The sequence below is a fragment of the Numida meleagris genome, chromosome 1 (genome assembly GCF_002078875.1).
Source record: "Numida meleagris isolate 19003 breed g44 Domestic line chromosome 1, NumMel1.0, whole genome shotgun sequence".
In the NCBI taxonomy this organism is placed as follows: domain Eukaryota; kingdom Metazoa; phylum Chordata; class Aves; order Galliformes; family Numididae; genus Numida; species Numida meleagris.
Window position 1 is genome coordinate 172,041,161 of NC_034409.1, and position 17,245 is coordinate 172,058,405.

Sequence of the window (17,245 nt, forward strand, 5' to 3'; positions counted from 1 at the left end):
ATTTCTGTGACCTTTTTGAGATATTCTAACACTCCTGCTGTTTACAATATCATTTGAAAATTTGGCAGAGCAAAGCCCAAATTGGAAGCCTTTGGGTTAGACGCGTATCTTTTTTGCTATCAAAAGATTCCGTTCAGATTTTATTGAGTAACAAACAATAGAAAATTGCCGTGCAATCTGCAGGCAAGTGTTGTCAGCCCGCCAAAATAATAATTGGGCATGAAAATTTTATAGCAGAATCTCTGTGTCATTTCCAAAATAGCAGCAATAAACTCTGCTCTGGGAACTTTTGTGGCCACTGTGATAAGAGGGTGAGAAGGAAAAGCCAAGCCATGTTGTACTTTTTGTATTCATGTAAATACAGTGACTAGGAATATAAAGAACAAGTATGAAATACAAGTCTGATACTAGGGCCCTAAATAAGGCTCTTTAAATTTGAACTGTGCCAAACAGCCAGCAGCCTCCTTTTCTGTAGTCTATGTCTCTATGTCTCTATGATGGTTAGCAATCCAAAAGTCACTGTATATGGGATACCATACTATTAGAGTTTGAAACAGTGATAGTATAGTCAGCATAATCTACTGAGTTAAATTGCTGTGGGTGCTGTTAGGAAGTAAGCCAGACTCTCCAGATGCACCCTGGAAAGAAAGCCCTGCTTTGATTTCAGTTGAATGCCTCCTGTTGATGTCAAGTAGAGTTGGTTCACTTTGTGTGAACATATAACCTCATTCAGCTGCAGCAATGATAGAAGTGATTGGACTGGAAAGTAGCATATTGTCTTCACACACAAAACTAGTGGAGTAGGGATGTGCCAGTGCAAGCTTTGCCACCAGGCCGTCTGGTACTGGGAAGGCCCTTATTCAGCATTCAGTCTTCAGCACAGCCCCACATGAGGAGTCATATGTCCTTCCCAAATTCCTTCGCACCAGAAGAAGCCATCTAGGGGCATTTGTATGCAGCACCTAAACTTGGCTAGGAGTAATAATAAAACGAAGAAATAGAGTAGGATTTCCCTCAGAGAGGAGTTTAGAGAACTATAAATGTGTTTGCTTGGTCATGGTTCATAACAAAGGATACTTTCAGATCTGCAAAGGTAGGAGATGCTGCAGCCAAAGCTGCAGTCCATGCCAGCCCTCCCCACCCCGCTGGACATGGTACTCTGTTCCACATTACCCAGCACCTGCTGCATGCAGCTGCTGAACAGATCCTGAGGAATTCATGGATCTCCAAGTCACTTCAAATTTGATTTTCTATTATCTAGGTGGCTTTTCAAGCAGGGCAACAGGTCACCCATGAGGTTTTCCAGATAATCTTTGCTACAAGATTGTATTTATTTCTAAGCACTGCTTGGTGCTGTACAGTATGCAAAATGCAGACATTTTCTTCTGCTGATCAACTTCCATCATGTGGGTTAAGAAGTGCAGCACTGGGAATGGAATTCGTAGCCCTAAGTGCCTGTGTCCAGTGCCACTTCAGATCTGCTAAGATAGCTTAGCTCAGCTCATGGGCTGGCTTGACCAAGGGCACCTGCAGCACCTGAAGGCCTGGTTTGATACTTCTGGGGATCTAAAATAGCATTAGACTCCTGTTTGGGCACCTGAATCACTCCTCGTATGTTTAAGCATTGTATCAAGGGACACTTTTCAACACCAAGGTGATGTTTCACCGTAGTGTTCACCTATGATGACCTGGAGAAGAAATAACATTAGCAGGGAAGTACTTAATATAGTGAATATTTTCCAAGCTTCTTCTAAACACTGCTGAGCTTTCCAGACAAGCATTCAAATGCATCCTAAGTGATTTGTTTTCTATATAGTCACCTCTCCTGTGTTTATTTAACGTGGTATTTGTGCCTTTTCTCATGTCCAGATTTTGTGTTTTGTTAGCAGGAGCCCTTTTCCCATGTAGTGCCTCTCTTACTTTGGCCAGGACATTAATAGCTAGAGACTTTTATTTTTTGGTTTTAGAAAGATTTGTTGAGGACTTGGCTGACAATCATGTAACAACTTCGAGCAGATGAGAAAGGCTTTCTACCACTGCTGGCACATAACAGTGTGTAAGAAGTTGGAACAGACTCACTTTGATTGGAGTTGTTAGTAACAGGCAAGCTAACAAATCTGATCATTAGTTCTCTAATTTCGCTGGCAATTCTTTCCATGGTACTGGAAGAGCCCCAGACAGCATGCCATTGTTTTGTAGATGCGTAAATTTAAAACCTAAGGTTGAGCCCTTGGCTCCAATTAAGAAGTAGTTTTATTTCCTTGTAGAAAAGCCAGATTAGAAAGTGGCCAGGACAATGCTGTGGCTTTCTAAGACTCCAATTTGAGCAATGATACCCACTTGGATAGAGCTGACCCGTCAATTCTCTGCTGAGACTAATGCAGTTAGCGGGAAGGCAATTGCTTTGGATGGTTTTGTTTGTTTGACCGTGAGCTTTCTGCACCTTTCTGTGCTTAAGAAGGAACCCTTTCGTACAGAAATACCACAACACTTTCTGCAAAGTGTTAAGCTGCTGGCTGTCTCTTTCTTCTTTCTTCTGCTCCTAAAGCGCGTTGCGTGCTCTAGTGCTTTTAGATGGCAAACAGCATCATACTGAGTGAAAGAAGTGTTGGCTCCCACAGGTGAACTGTTTTCTTCTGCATCTTCTCTTCCAGAGAACTGGTGAATGCCCAGTCCCTGGAGACATTCACTGTCAGGCTGGATGGCTCTGAGCAACCTGACTGAGCTGCAGATGTCCCTGCTCGTTGCAGGGGAGTTGGGCCTTTAATGATCCCTTCCTACTCAAATGATTCTGTGACAGGAACTCTATGATAGGATTTCCCAGCCCCTAGTCTGGCTGCACTCTGGCTGGTGCTGAGTCAGACAGGGTCCAGCAGAGCCTGGTTTTCATCCCCAGTCTGTCAGACAGAGGAAAGAAACCCAACCCATAAGTCTCAGGTGGAATCTCAGGACAACCCCAGGTCTCACTCACACTGACAGGAAACATAGACTGAGGGTACTGCAGTGTTCAGGTGAATCGAAGTATAGAGAACTCCTGATACACTTTCAGTCATACTTTTTGCTGACTAGGTGGGCTTATTCCACATGAAGTCACTGCGTCAGCTTGGCTCAGATGTGCAGCTGCCAAGTTTCATGTCCATGAAGCAGAGCAAGGTGGAAATGCAGCCGTGAGCTTGTATCTTCCAGCACAGGGCAGCTAGTGCAGAGGTGTAGGGACTGAGGTCTGAGCTTCTGGTTCACCTCTCAGAAGAAGCTGGTTCCACAAATAGAAAGTTGGGCTGGAGTCCTTTGAACATAGAATCATAGAATCATAGAATTAGCTAGGTTGGAAAAGACCTATAAGATCATCTAGTCCAACCATCCACCTACCACCAATAACCCCACTAAACCATGTCTCTCAACGCTGTATCTAAATGTTTCTTGAACACCTCCAGGGACGGTGACTCCACCACCTCCCTGGGCAGCCCATTCCAGCGCCTGACCACTCTTTCAGAAAAGTAGAATTTCCTAATGTCCAGCCTAAATCTACCCTGGCGCAACTTGAGGCCATTCCCTCTCATCCTGTCACTAGTTACAAGAGAGAAGAGGCTGACCCCAGCTCACATGTGTCCGTGCCTCTGTGTATTTGGAGTTGATATCGATACACAAATTTATCCAAACAAGCACAGAACATTGCTCAGCTGGAGCCCGAGAAAATGCAACTTTGGGTTGTGAAATTCCTTGTTTGGGCAAAAGATGAGTTTTGCAATTATAGATGTAACCCCTGAGGAGGAGTATCTCTGGGCAGAAGGCTGAAGATAGTGTTACAAAGCCACAAAGCCTGCAATTTATTACAAGAACATGGCTACCATGCATGTGGGGTGTGCTTGTGCATTCATTATACTCACATTAATGTGATGAGCATAGGGCTTTTCTGATATGGCATAAGGGTTTTATTGGCCTAAGTTAAGGAGGAGCATTTTATCTACAAATGAGCAGGTGGTACTTGGCAAGGGAATTTTCTTTTCTGGAAGGTCTGCAGTTGGTGAGCCCGTTCTTTACAAGCAGTGGCTGTTTGAAAGGGCTTTAAATCTTACAAGTGCCAGGGAGGAGGATGCTAATGCCGTAATGCTCTAGTGTCGTATGAGAGATTATATCATTGATGTGATTTTTTTTTCACATGTCCTTGTAACTTACCAGACATATTTCAAATGCTGTCAGTTCTGGAGATTTGCAGCCTCTTCCTGGGGTGCAGAAACAAGGGGCAGCTGTTGCTGCAAAGACTTAGGAGGTACAGGCAGCCCACTGAAGCATGTTATGGGCACATGCCGCTCTCACTCTGCTCATATTTCAGCCCTAAATCACGAAAATGTTTACAATTTAACGTATTTAACTCTGAGCCTATGCTTTTAGAAAGTGGATGATTTCATGAATTTGGACTTTTGAGTATAAACAAAAAATAAGAAATTACGCTTAGCGTAGTAGGTTCACTACTGAAAGAGCACATTTTCTTGTGCTCTGTCTCTGCACATGGACACACACTAACATGTACTCACTTTCAATCGTTATCAGATTGTTGTTTCAACCCATTATCTTCATGGAATAGCCATGTATTTAAAGAGCAGAAGTCTTGCAGAGATCCTGGTAACATCGTTGAAAACAAGTCATGGTCAAAAATAATGAGAAATCCTTGAAGAAGATGTTAAATCTGTTTCCTTTGATGTGTGTTAACCTTTCTTTAAGACCCATATGCTTAGGGAAGGAACTATCAGCTGTGAAAAAAGTATTTAATTGCTAAAAGTTCTTCTTTGTGTCAGCTTTTTAAAAGCTGTACTAACTACCAAATTGAGGAACTGAATCCAAAACTGACTTCTTGTTTTGTCTTTCACGAGTGCTTTGAAATCTCCTAATATTTACATTTAATTGTTTTAGACCAGGTATGTTATGTTCCTACAGAAAGCAATTTACCTCCCTATTCTCTTGTCATTTCCCCATACATCAGAGATGTTTTGTTCATGCCAGTTTCCTTTGTCAAGTGCTTTAGTATCTATAAATTAAAAAGCAATATAGAAAAACTGACTATCAAGGAATGTAAAGCTAGGACGCCCTTTTAACACTGCCGTTTCATAGCTTGGAATAATATGAACAGTATCATTTTCTGAAACCTGTTGAATGCAGTTAGCACTTTACAGGCAGATAACAGGAAAGCTTTTGAACTTATGAAAAGTCATGCCCTTTAGTCAGAGGCAGCTAATCTGTTGAATTTGCTTTCCTCTGTAGACGACTGAACACACTGAACAAGTGCGCCTCAATGAAACTCGATGTGAACTTCCAAAGAAAAAAGGTAAGGCAACTTCATGAAATGTACTGGCTTTGCCTGGGCTTTTGTGATAAGAGCTCCCAAATTTGGTTTTTCAGTAAGTAATGCTCTTAAAAGTTAAGTGTATTTAACTGTGAACGTGTGAGTCAGCGATACCTGGGAGTAGAACAGTTTGCTGAATCTTGAAAATATAAAGAAAAAATGAAAAACTGAGATGAATACAGTGGGAGCAATACCACGTTGTGTTAGAGGGGCACATGCAATACTCAAAACTTCATGTATCTGTGATTCAAGTTAGTGGGTGAAAAAATTGTATGTTATACATTACTGGCTTGTTTGCCAGTGCCGTGCGAGTACACAGTGGAAAATGCTGCTAGGGAAAAAATGGAAACTCCTCAAATGCAAACAATAGCTTTTCTTTATTTCTTGTGCCAACTTACTTCCAGTTAAGAATATGAAAATAAATCCTGTCTTCTTTACAAACTTCTGTGTAACATTGGAATTATTTGAGCTTAAAGGGTTTCAGTGAGAAATGCAGGAGCTGGCTATTGATTTTGAGAATTTTGTAACATGCCCAATGTTAACTCTTGAATGTTTGGTTTTCTAGTCAAAAATTCCCCCAGGCACATCAATAGTGTACAAAGATGGTGACTAGTGCTGAGAAGTCTTGGTACATATTTGTCTTTCTTAGACTATTTGTCTAATTCTTTTTAAAGACTGCCTCCAAGAGCTGCGTTTTTTGTATTTTTGCAGATTCAGTCAGTTTATACTCAGTTTATTGTTTGAGGGACATTGTATAAAGAATAGCTTCACTTTTTAGATATTCTACCTTCTGCTCATGCCCAATTGTTCCCCTGTTCATATAGCCTACTTAGCATGCATTTTGTCCATTCACAAAGCCACTGGGATTCCATCTCTTCACTGCCTCAGTGTTGATGGATTTTTCTTGTCTTTGCTAAGTGCTGACATTTCCCACATGAAACACCCACCTCACACCTACAGAAGGAACAGTAAACTCTCTTGGCTGTAGGATCGCTTTATGCTTTGGGCAAGTAGGCAATACAGAAAGAGGTTTTGGGCAGATAGGCAATATAGCAAGAAGTTGAGGTTGTTCAGCAAAAGCCAACTCAAGTCAACTCAAGTTGACCTGCTTGGAGCAGTTTCAGATCTATGTGCATATGCACAAGTGCTCGTGTACAAGCAAAGATGTTGGAGCTGATAGAATTACAGAAAGCAGCATATAGGTGAATGCCAATGGTCCTATGGAAATTTTGTTTAGATGTTATTTCCTGTCTTTCTTTTGGCTTTGATGTGAGATTTGTGTGTTTGCTTGCTTGCTTTGCTATGTGTCTGACTGTGTTAAAAATTGAGGATTTTTTTGTTACTAAATTTTGCTGCCACTCCTTCCTCTTCTGAATGGATTGAAACTCTCAGCTGGTCTCCTGGCAGATGACCATTATTTTGCTGTGGAGATGAGGCTGCCCTGCCTGGTACTCCTTCAGTTTATCAGCTAAATCAGTCCTTAAATGCACAAGGCCAGGGAGAAGCAGAGCACAGATGGCTGTGGAGAAAAAGGAGGCAAAAGAGATTTGGGACGGCAGATAATGATCAAGTGAAAGTAGGAGAGAATGTAGGGGAGAGAAGATAAGGGAAGAAAGACTGCTGACAAAAGAAAATGTAAATGCAAATATAAAAGCTGAAGTAGGGTCTGGAATTAAAGATTGAATCAAGTAAGCTTTGTTTGTTCTTGTGGTAGATACTGCCTTTCCTAATAGTCTCTATGGTGATCTGAACAATAAAATGCAAAATCAGCTTGCTTTGGAGGTTCAGCATAACAGGTTTGCACAGGACTAGAGCAGCTGCTTGAGCAATCCACTGAGTATGGCCAAGCAAGCTGCCAGAGGAGGTGACTGTGGAAGCCAGTGAGGGCGAGCGTTCCCCACCACCTGCTTCTTGCTAGGAGGTGCACTCACGCCATGGGCTGCTCTCTTCCTGTTGGCTTCATCAACATGCACACGGAAACCCTCATATATGTGTTGCAAACATGTCTGTAAGCGATTTGGACAAGCAGAGATTAGCTTTTGGATTAACTGCCTTCTGCAGCTGTCAATTTATGAGAATTCCTGCCCCCAGCTGGAAAAATGTGGCAAAATTCCACTGCAAATAAACCTACTTTTTGCCTTTTGTTATCATCCTTCTGTATCCGAGGAACGTACACCCTCAGTCAAACAGCCATACTATTTTAAATCAGCTGTGACAAATCTGTGAGCCAAAAACTCTTTCTCTTTGGCAAATGTTATTAGTCTCTCCTGAAGAAACTTGCCCCTTCTCGTCTTCCCAAGCATAATGGTATTAAATTGGCTTTTGAAAGTGCTCCAAAGCTGTGCACTTGATTTCGACCTAGGTCAGAAGAAATACACACTCAGTGCTCCAAGATGTGTGCTTCTCCATGTGAAATGAATCGTGCCTTTCAGACTGTCCCCATAGCTGGTGACACGTCAGTTGGCAAAGTGCTCCCTGCATTTTTGGGGACTGTCTCATTTGTCAGGGCACTCTGATATATGACAAGAACAGTGGGTCATTCAGGATGTTTGTGGGTTCCAGAATTTCTACTGATTCCATCAGAAGAAAAAGCACATTATGTCACAGGACACGCAGTGCAGCCGAATTTGGAGTGAGTCACCATGGTAGCATTTCAGTACCCAGATAATTCATTTGTCTGATTTTTCTTCTGATGAAACACAACCGTGTTTCATTACCAATTAAAACACTAAATTAAGTCTTTTTTTTTCTTCTCAATAGCAAACACCGTCTATAATTTCTGACTGGTTCTTGGGCAGAACGTAATCCTCTCTTTGCTGTGGTTAGTTGCAAAAACTTGTTTATTGCCAATATCCATTTGGGTTCATCTCTATATGAAAAAAAATAACTTATTTCCCTCTAAAAATTATTTAAAGTACATTCACCACCAAATTTATATTTATTTCTGTCTTCTACTCTGTGCAGTCCTCTTGTTGTTTTTCACAGTGTATCCACCAGTTGGGCTAGTTTAATCAATTCCAGCTTGTAAAAAATACAGGCCAAGCCCTGTGAGATCATACAGTAATGTCAGAGCAGCTACAGGGATTTGTGTCAGCCAAGAATCTTCTTTAAGGTCCCTTTTGTTTATTGGGATGTATAATAAATAAAAATACATATTTTTATCCCATTGATTAGTGCCATCAACACTTCAGCGGTGATATGCTTTGTATATATAAACCCCCATTACTAAATATTTTCAAGTACGTACCCTTGTGGTTTCTAAAATATCCACTCTGTGGCACTATGAAGACCACAATAGATGGATTTTTAAGTGCCTCAGTCTGTGCAGTCAACCACTCAGTATATGCTCACAGCAAACTGCCAAGCTGAAATGAAGGTAGAGCTGGCTGATACTCCATTTCTTCCTCACAGACAGAGCAACCGAAGTAGCATTAGCCTTCTCTAGCCCCTTTCCTGCTGCATCACCAGCTGCTTAATTTTTCTCTCTAGCTAGCAGCAGAACTAAAATATCCATTCATTCCTGTGCACTAACACCAGCTGCAGGAGCACAGTGTGTCTCAACATTAACAGACAGAAAAGGAATGGCTAACCCCAAATTTCATAGCTATATTTTGTAGTTTGGATGTGATCTAAAACATCTGGCTGACTTGAAGTGATAAACTCGGAAAAACTTATGGCAACAAGGAGAACTGACATGTTGCTGATCCTAAACTCCATCTCTTGAAGCTTCATATTATTTAAGGTTTAGAGGTACTGATAAAATTTGTTTTACATTTTTCTATTAGGCAGGCCAGTGGAGATCTAGTCTGAGATGGGAGATAACTTCACCATCAAAACTTCATTGAAAATTACTTCTAATAATAGACTTTTAAAATGAGATACTTTCCACTCCCAAAATAGTCTTTCTGGTTTAGCACCTCATTTTGGTCTGACAGCCTGTCATATTTTACTGCCTTCTGCCTGCTTCCAAGAATGTGAAGAGCTGTGGGGATGTCATGTAGGTGAAGTAAGTTTGTTCTGCAGTAAAACAAATGTACAGGAATAATGCAGTATTAATCTAGTTGAAAGTCAAGGAAAGGATACTAATTAGCAGCTGTGGGCTTCACATCCTCTGAGTGCAGCGAGTTCAAAGCTGTGTGCTTCATGCTGAAGATGTCTCTTTTTTTGTTTGGGCAAACAGATGAGAGAAATTTCATAGGGAGAACTTTTTTATCCCTTTTTTTTTTTTTTTTTTTTGAGGTGCATGTTGTCTGCATTTTAGATTTGTTGCTGGAGCTGCCAAAGCTTAAGCACAATACTGTATGCCCGAGACTGAGGGCCCACCTCAGCAGTGGACGCAGCTCCATCTAGGACTGAGCACTGCTGCTCCTCTTCCCCACACCTGCCCTTAGACACACCTGCAAAAGTTATTTTTTTACTGTTATTGCATTGCAGCTGTTTATCTGAAGATGTGTTTCTGAAACATAAGGCTTGTTGAATTCACCTGCTCTGTGAAGTTTATTGTTGCTCTTGCAAATGTTTACTTGGTTCTTACTGCAAAACTAAGTGCAGCATTGGATATTTACTATCTTGGGTACATGAATGGCTCACATTGCTGTAGTGCCCAGCTACTGCCTAGTCTGTGCAGTTGTACATCTTAACACCATCCCTGCAAGCCCAGATCCTTCTACTTGGACCTTTCAAAACCTTTTTTTTTCTATACAGTCACTATGAGCATCAGTCCTATACAGTTTAGGGCATAGGAAGATCACCTCCACAAAAGCCAAGAGGCATTGATAGAATTCATGAGCTCCCTTACAAAGAGAAGGCTGTTATTACTTACTGGTTAAGATGCTCACTGCAGTATTTACAATTAAATGAAAGAGGCTGTTATGAAAGGACTGAAAGCTGATCTTTTGTAAGACTCAATTCAAGAAGACTTTGCAAGCTGTTGCTCACATGGAACAGCAGAGTCACATTAATTCAAAAAACAAGAAAAATACCTGCTTTTAATGTATGCCACTTGCTATTTTCTAGAGTGAAGATTCAGATGAAGAAGATCTCTGTGCTATCAGTAATAAATGGACTTTCCAAAGAACAAGCAGACGATGGTCTCGAGTGGACGACATTGATGCTTTACTTCACCAATCAGACAGACATGGATCTTCTGGGGATATTAAAATGAAAAATACAACAAGCAGTGAGAGTGTCCTTACCGATCTGAGTGAACCTGAGGTCTCATCTGTTCACAGCGAGAGCAGTGGGGGAAGTGACAACAGGAGTCAGTCCGGCATTAGCAGCATTGCCAGGGAGACCTGCAACTGCTCTGGCCAGCATGAGGGCACACTGCTGCCAGACTTAACAGTGATAAGCACTGCTCTGACCCCCAAGGACAATGTGAAGAATGAGAAACCAATGCGAACCAAAACAAAAACCTTTCTAAAGCGCATGGAGACACTAAAAGCAAAAGGTGTGCATGGAAAACTAAAAGGCTCGGGAAGAACAGGTCCTTTAGAGATAAGTGGACCCGTTCTTCAGCGTGAGCCGAAGTCCTTGAAGGACATGCACTGTGTACAGATAGTCAATGGGGATCTCCAAAACTTAGCACAAGATTCAGGCAAAAGAGGACTTTCCTTTTCTGCCAAATCCAGCAGTGAAAGTAGTCAGTCTGAAAACAGCAGCAGTGGGGTGAGCACACCATGTCTGAAGGAACGCAAATGTCATGAAGTAAACAAGAGAAGTGGGATGTACCTGGAGGATCTAGATGTTTTGGCAGGAACAGCTTTACGGCAAGTGGTGGACCAAAACCGCAAAAATGAATTTCATTCCCAAGAGAACTTGGTTGTGCATATTCCCAAGGACCACAAACCAGGGACCTTCCCAAAGGCACTTTCTATTGAAAGCCTTTCACCTACAGACAACAGTAATGGTGTAAACTGGAGGACAGGCAGCATCTCACTGGGAAAACAGAACTGCTCTACTCCAAAAGAGGCCGGATTGATGGCTTGCTGTCCTAAAGAGAGCAGAATTAGTATTTATGACAATGTGCCAGGTTCCCACTTGTATGCTAGTACTGGAGACCTTCTGGATTTAGAAAAAGATGTCCTTTTTCCTCATTTAGATGACATTTTGCAACATGTCAATGGACTCCGGGATGTAGTAGATGGTTGGTCAAAGAATGTGTTGCCAGGTCTGCCGGTTGATGATGTGTCAGTCAGAGAGTCTCCATCGTTACCCTTCCAGTCACCCACACAGATCACACTTGACTTTGAAGGAAACTCTGTCTCTGATGGCCGGACCACACCAAGTGACGTGGACAGAGATGGAACGTCCCTGAATGAATCAGAGGCTACTGGCGTTAGGGAGAGGAGAGATTCTGGGGTGGGAGCATCTCTCACAAGGCCAAGCAGGTAGGTAACAAGATTTGGTATGGAAATCCATCTTTTCTCTTTCATTAACAATAAGACAGACTGTGAAAGACAATAAATGAAGCAGAAGCTCTCAGTCCGAGAGTCATAAGGTTCACATCATTGCATAATTACAGTTGTACTCATCCTGTATGGGAAAGGGGACTTCCCAGGGAAGTGTGGGAGTTCTGGAGAAAACGCGTTCTACTGTGGAATATTTTAGGTGCAGTCAGAGGAGAGTTGGCAAACTAAGGCATTTTTTTCTCTCTTATCCATAATATTCAATTACATAATAGGACACTGTATATATTTTGGAATCTTTTTTTCATTTTGTCTTTCAAATTATGTACGCCAGTGTGTATGTATCAGTAGCCTCATGCACTTTTTTAAGCACTGGTATACTTTAAAAATGCATCCCTTTGTTCTCAAAGAGTATTTCCCAACCCTGCTCCAGTCTCTTACATATCTGGTTGAATAGTATACAATTGACCTGTTCATAAAAGATCAGGATGAATTCTGCTGAGCCGGGGGAGCATGGCTCTGGGTAAAGGCCTTTGTGGATAAATACTGCTGTGGGTTTCTGTGTGCAGAAGCAGTGAGCAAATGCCTGTTACTTTCTGATCTGCAGTCAGTCTTGAATCCTCACAGAGGATTCTTCCACACCATGGTTTAATTGTTGCCCGTTACTTGCTCACCACCATCACAAGCAAGTGAACTTGGGTAAGCTGCAAAGTAAATAAGCAGTGTCAAAGTTTGTAGGAATTGTGCCAGAATTCATGTTTAGCAAAACAAGAAACTGAAAGGAGTTTTTTTTTCAATATATACAGTATTTAGAGAAAAGACATTGGAATAAATAGAAGATGTGAGTATCTCAATAGCTTGGTGGTTATGGCTCTTACCTAGGAGACTTAGGGTTCAATCCCATCTGTAAAAAATCCTTCCATATTTAAAAATAGAGATATTTGGAAAACTTCATCTTCAAATACCTCGGTGGTTAGACTGGTCTCCTGGGAGGTAAGGGATCAGGCATCAAATCCCATTTCTGAGTCAGGAAGAGAATGTTTTAATCTGGAACTCCCACATCCTGTTGAAGTGTGTAGGCTAATGGGCGTAAGAGGTCGCACTACTTCCTTTAGTATGTGTATGAGACCCTCACCCTCTTGGGAATCTAATGTAAAAAAAAATATAAGCTTGAATATTTCCAAAATAAAAAGATCAGACAAATTGTTTCGTATGCCTCCAAACTATATTTTCTTTCAGTTGACGCACCATGCACGGTAATATGCATATGTTTTTGTGTGTTTTGTACATTTCCTTATCTCAAAGTATACTATCTTTTTCTGCCCAATTAAAGGACTTGTCTCTTTTTCTATTGTCTTTTTTTTTTTTTTTTTGCTAAAGGCAGTTACGATGGCATAGTTTCCAAATTTCTCGTTGTCTGAGCCACTCCGTCGCATCACTTCACATCAGTAATCAGTCAGCAGCCCAGCTGAATCTGCTGCAAAAATTCTCTCTACTTCGTCTTACAGCCATCATGGAAAAGTACTCCATGTCAAACAAACATGGCTGGACCTGGTGAGTACCATCAGTAACTAGAAAAGAGATATATTTAGAAGGAAATGGTTCTTCCTAATTCTATTATAGTGATAGTAGATAGAATTAATACAGTTAGGAGGAACGATTGACAGTAATTGTAGCTTTTGAAACTCTCTTTTAATCTATTGCTACCTCGTGACTCGGTGGCCAAGTCAGATCCTGGAAATCTGACTTCATTCCTGTGCTCTTAACAGAGAAACAACTTCAGCTTCTCTATCAACACTGGTGTTCCAGAAAAATAAACAGGTGTAGGAGGAGAGTGATTGAATGGAGGAAGTGTTTACAATATGTCTTCCCCAAGATTGATTTTGTGATTCAAAAAGAAGCATCTGCTGATAGTATTTCGTTTATCTGATATTGTTTTGTTTGTGGTTTAAAAGAACAGTTAAAACAGTTTGAAGAATTTTAAGTGCAAATGGAAAGACACACCTCAAAGGCAACTCATTCTATCCAAGCCAGAAAGTTTGGGTCATCCTCCAAAGGTGCCTCACTCCACATTGGTTATAGAGGCAGTCAGGTCTGCTAAATCTTTCTAAAATCTCTCTTTGAGAGCTAAAATTCAGTAAGGTAAATCCCCAACTTGCAATTCTCTTTTGATGCAGTTCCCTCTGGCTATTCTGAAATGAGTCTCACCTTAAGCAACTCCAGACAGGCAGATTAGAATACAGCTAGTTCTAGATCTGACTGTTTGTACTGAGGTTTCCCTCCCTGACAAATATTTCTTCTGTTTGTATAATCAGTCTCTAAGAATTCACAAGCAGTGGGACCCTATAAATAGCTGTAAATCGATATGCTGTTGTCCTTCAGTAGGTCATTTAGTCCTAGTTTTATCTCCTTCTCACACGGAAAAGAAAATCTTCATCATATTCAGGTCATATTCATTTTTTTTTTCTTTTTAATTCCACTGTAGTCATGACTCTCACAGAGGGAATCCAGTTTCTTTCTGTTTTCACCATCAGTTACGGAAGAAAGCAAGCTTAGCAGCTTCACTTAAGTAACTTGGCTAGAATCGGCTGTATGACACCAGGGATGCGTCTGACACACAGGGATTTCCCGCCATCGTTTATTACTGTAAATTGTTTGACGATAGAAACGATAAGTTACGTAACTAATATTATAAAACATTGTTCAGTACACAAGAGAACTGAACTTCCTTTTCTTCTAGATACCCTCTCCACTATGCTGTGCTTTTCCTTTGAGTCCTTAATAGATATTTTAAATCTTGTTGGCTTCAACTGCATAGTAAATGTGTTTTGCTGGAGCTGACTTTTATGCTAGGTCTTAGAGCCAGAGGCCAACTACCTATAAAAGTTGTTAAGATGTCCATTGATTATACGGATTGTGAAGTGTTGATGTATTGCACGTTAAGAATTATTTGATCATCTTTATACAATAGGAGCTGGTCCCAGTTACCAATTTCTGCTGGCAGTGTTACTCAGAAATGCTCTGTAAATGCTCAAATATTTTCATGCACTGTGTTCATATTAATTTTCAGGTCTGTGCCAAAGTTCATGAAGCGGATGAAAGTCCCTGACTACAAGGACAAGAACGTTTTTGGCGTGCCTCTGATAGTTCATGTCCAGAGAACAGGACAGCCTCTTCCCCAAAGCATTCAGCAAGCACTACATTACTTACGGGGCAACTGTTTAGATCAGGTGAGAACTTTGCTACCAGGGATATGGTTGATTTTTCTATAAAAACACTCTAAGCAAGCAGTGGTGAACCTTTTTGTGCTTAATACCAGAATTATTTGAAGAGTCTTATATTTCATGTTGGGCCCAGATCTCTTCCATTTATATGATACTTGGTACCAATACTGATCATTTGTTATTTTGGGATTTGTATTCAGAGAATTAGTTGAATTCTTGTAGATATAACAGTCTTGGTGACTTGTATGCAATAATCTGCCTCAAGAAATGATGTGAGATCTTTGCGTCTATTGAGTCAGTCCTGGAAAGAGCTCAGGACTCCCAATTTCTACTTTTATCTGCACTGCTTATGCTTCAGTTTTGCCACTAAGAGTTAAATGCATTCACCATTTCACAAGATATGGTACAAAAAGTTTTATTTACTTAGCAAAGAAAGAAAAGTCCAAGAACAGAGAGCAAAGTCAGCAAAATATTCCAAGTATTCTGTTGACAAAGTCAGGCATATCCAGATAGATTTGGGTCAGCACGGGTTCAATGCCAAAGCCATTATGGTACATTTCCTTTTATAGCGTTCTTAACTGCAGTAAGCCAATTGGGGAGCCCGTACACTCAGAGCATTTCAGTTGTTTTCATTCCCTTTACTTACGGAGCAAGGACATCGTCATCGTGTTTTTATTGTTCTTCCCCTAAGAATGATGAACATAGGGCTGAGAGAAACCCCCTGGCTCACTCAGTTCAGTTCTTTACTATTGTTGGCATCGTGTCATATAACCTCTTCTGTAACTGCTGGTAGATAGTTTTAAGTTCAAAAGGAGCAACCAGCATTTTACTCTGCAGACTTTCCCAGCTCTGAGCAAACAGAGTGTGGGTGAAAGTGATCAGTTCTGTTTCTGGTCCCTATTCTGTCTGCTGTTCAAGTTGTTATGTTCATAGAATTGTAAAATCTTCGTTGGAAAAGTCTTTCAAGATCACCAAGTCCAACTATCAACTTGACCTACAAAGTCCCATGACTAAATCATGTCCCTTAGTGCCATACCCACATATCTCTGAAATACCTCCAGGGACTGGGACTCCGCCACTTCCCTGGACAGTCCGTTCCAATGAAGAAAATCTTCCTGATATCCAATCTAAACCTCCTGTAGCACAACTTGAGACTGTTTCCTCACATCTTATTGCTTGTCACCTAAGACACCCTCCTTGCTGCAGTCTCCTTTTATGTAGTTGTAGAGAGCAATTAAATCTTCCTTTAGCCTCCTCTTCTCCAATCTAGCCTAACCCAGTGTCCTCAGTCACTCCTCAAAAGTCTTGTTTCCTAGATCCTTCAGCAGTTTTGTTGCTCTTCTCTGCACATGCTTGAGCAAATGAATATCGCTGTTGTTGAACACAGTATTCAAGGTGCAGGCTTACCAGTGTTACATACAAAGGGACAATCACTTCCCTTGTCCTGCTGACTATGCTGTTTCTGATACAAGCCAGGGTGACATTGGCCTTGGTCACTTGGGCACATTCCTGGCTCATTTTCACCCAGCTGTTGACCAGCACTCCCAGGTCTTTTTCTGCTGGGTGACTTTCCAGCCACTCTTCCCCAAGCCTGTACCGCTGCGTGCGGTTGTTATGACCCAAATGCAGGATCTCGCAGTTACCCTCGTTGAATGTCATGCAATTGGACTCAGCCTGTTGATCCAGCCTACCCATATACCTCTGCAGAGCCTTCCTGCCTTCAAGCAGATCAGCAATCTCACCTCACTTGGTGTCATCTGCAAAGTTACTGAGGGTACACTCTATCCCTTCATCCAGGTCATGGATAAAAATGTTAAACAAAACTGGCCCCAGTTGTGAGTCTGGGAGAGTGCCGTGGCTGACTGTCTGCCTACTGCATTGAAGACCATTCACTAGGACTGTTTAAGCACCAGCCATCTAGCCAGTTCATCATCCAGTGAACTGTACATCTGTCCAAGCCATGAACAGCCAGTTATTCCAGGAAAATACTGTGGGAAACTTTGCTAAGATCCAGGAAAACAACACCCACAGCCTTTCCCTTATCTACTAAATGGGTCATCTTATCACAGAAGATCAGGTTAGTCAAGCAGGACCTGCCTTTCATAATCCCATGCTGGCTGCTTCTGATCACTCAGTTGTCCCATATGTGTCTTGTGATGTTATGTAACAGTCATCTTGCCCAGAACGGAAGTCTGAAAATTAAACGTCTTGCTGTGAATCACATCTGTTTCCTTCTGCAGCTAATTGGGAGACACAGGCAGAATTTCCTATCA

General features: G+C 41.4%; 1 protein-coding gene across 8 annotated transcripts in view; it reads left to right on the plus strand.

Annotated features, from left to right (window-relative positions):
* STARD13 (StAR related lipid transfer domain containing 13) overlaps positions 1–17,245 on the plus strand; it is a 253,667-nt gene that overhangs the window by 218,450 nt on the left and 17,972 nt on the right. For all 8 annotated transcript variants that reach the window (XM_021377987.1, XM_021378004.1, XM_021378012.1 and 5 more), the window contains 4 exons: positions 5,260–5,323; positions 10,358–11,730; positions 13,129–13,302; positions 14,819–14,978. In XM_021377987.1, the coding sequence (XP_021233662.1) occupies positions 5,260–5,323; positions 10,358–11,730; positions 13,129–13,302; positions 14,819–14,978 (1,771 nt within the window). The remainder of the gene's footprint in view (positions 1–5,259; positions 5,324–10,357; positions 11,731–13,128; positions 13,303–14,818; positions 14,979–17,245) is intronic.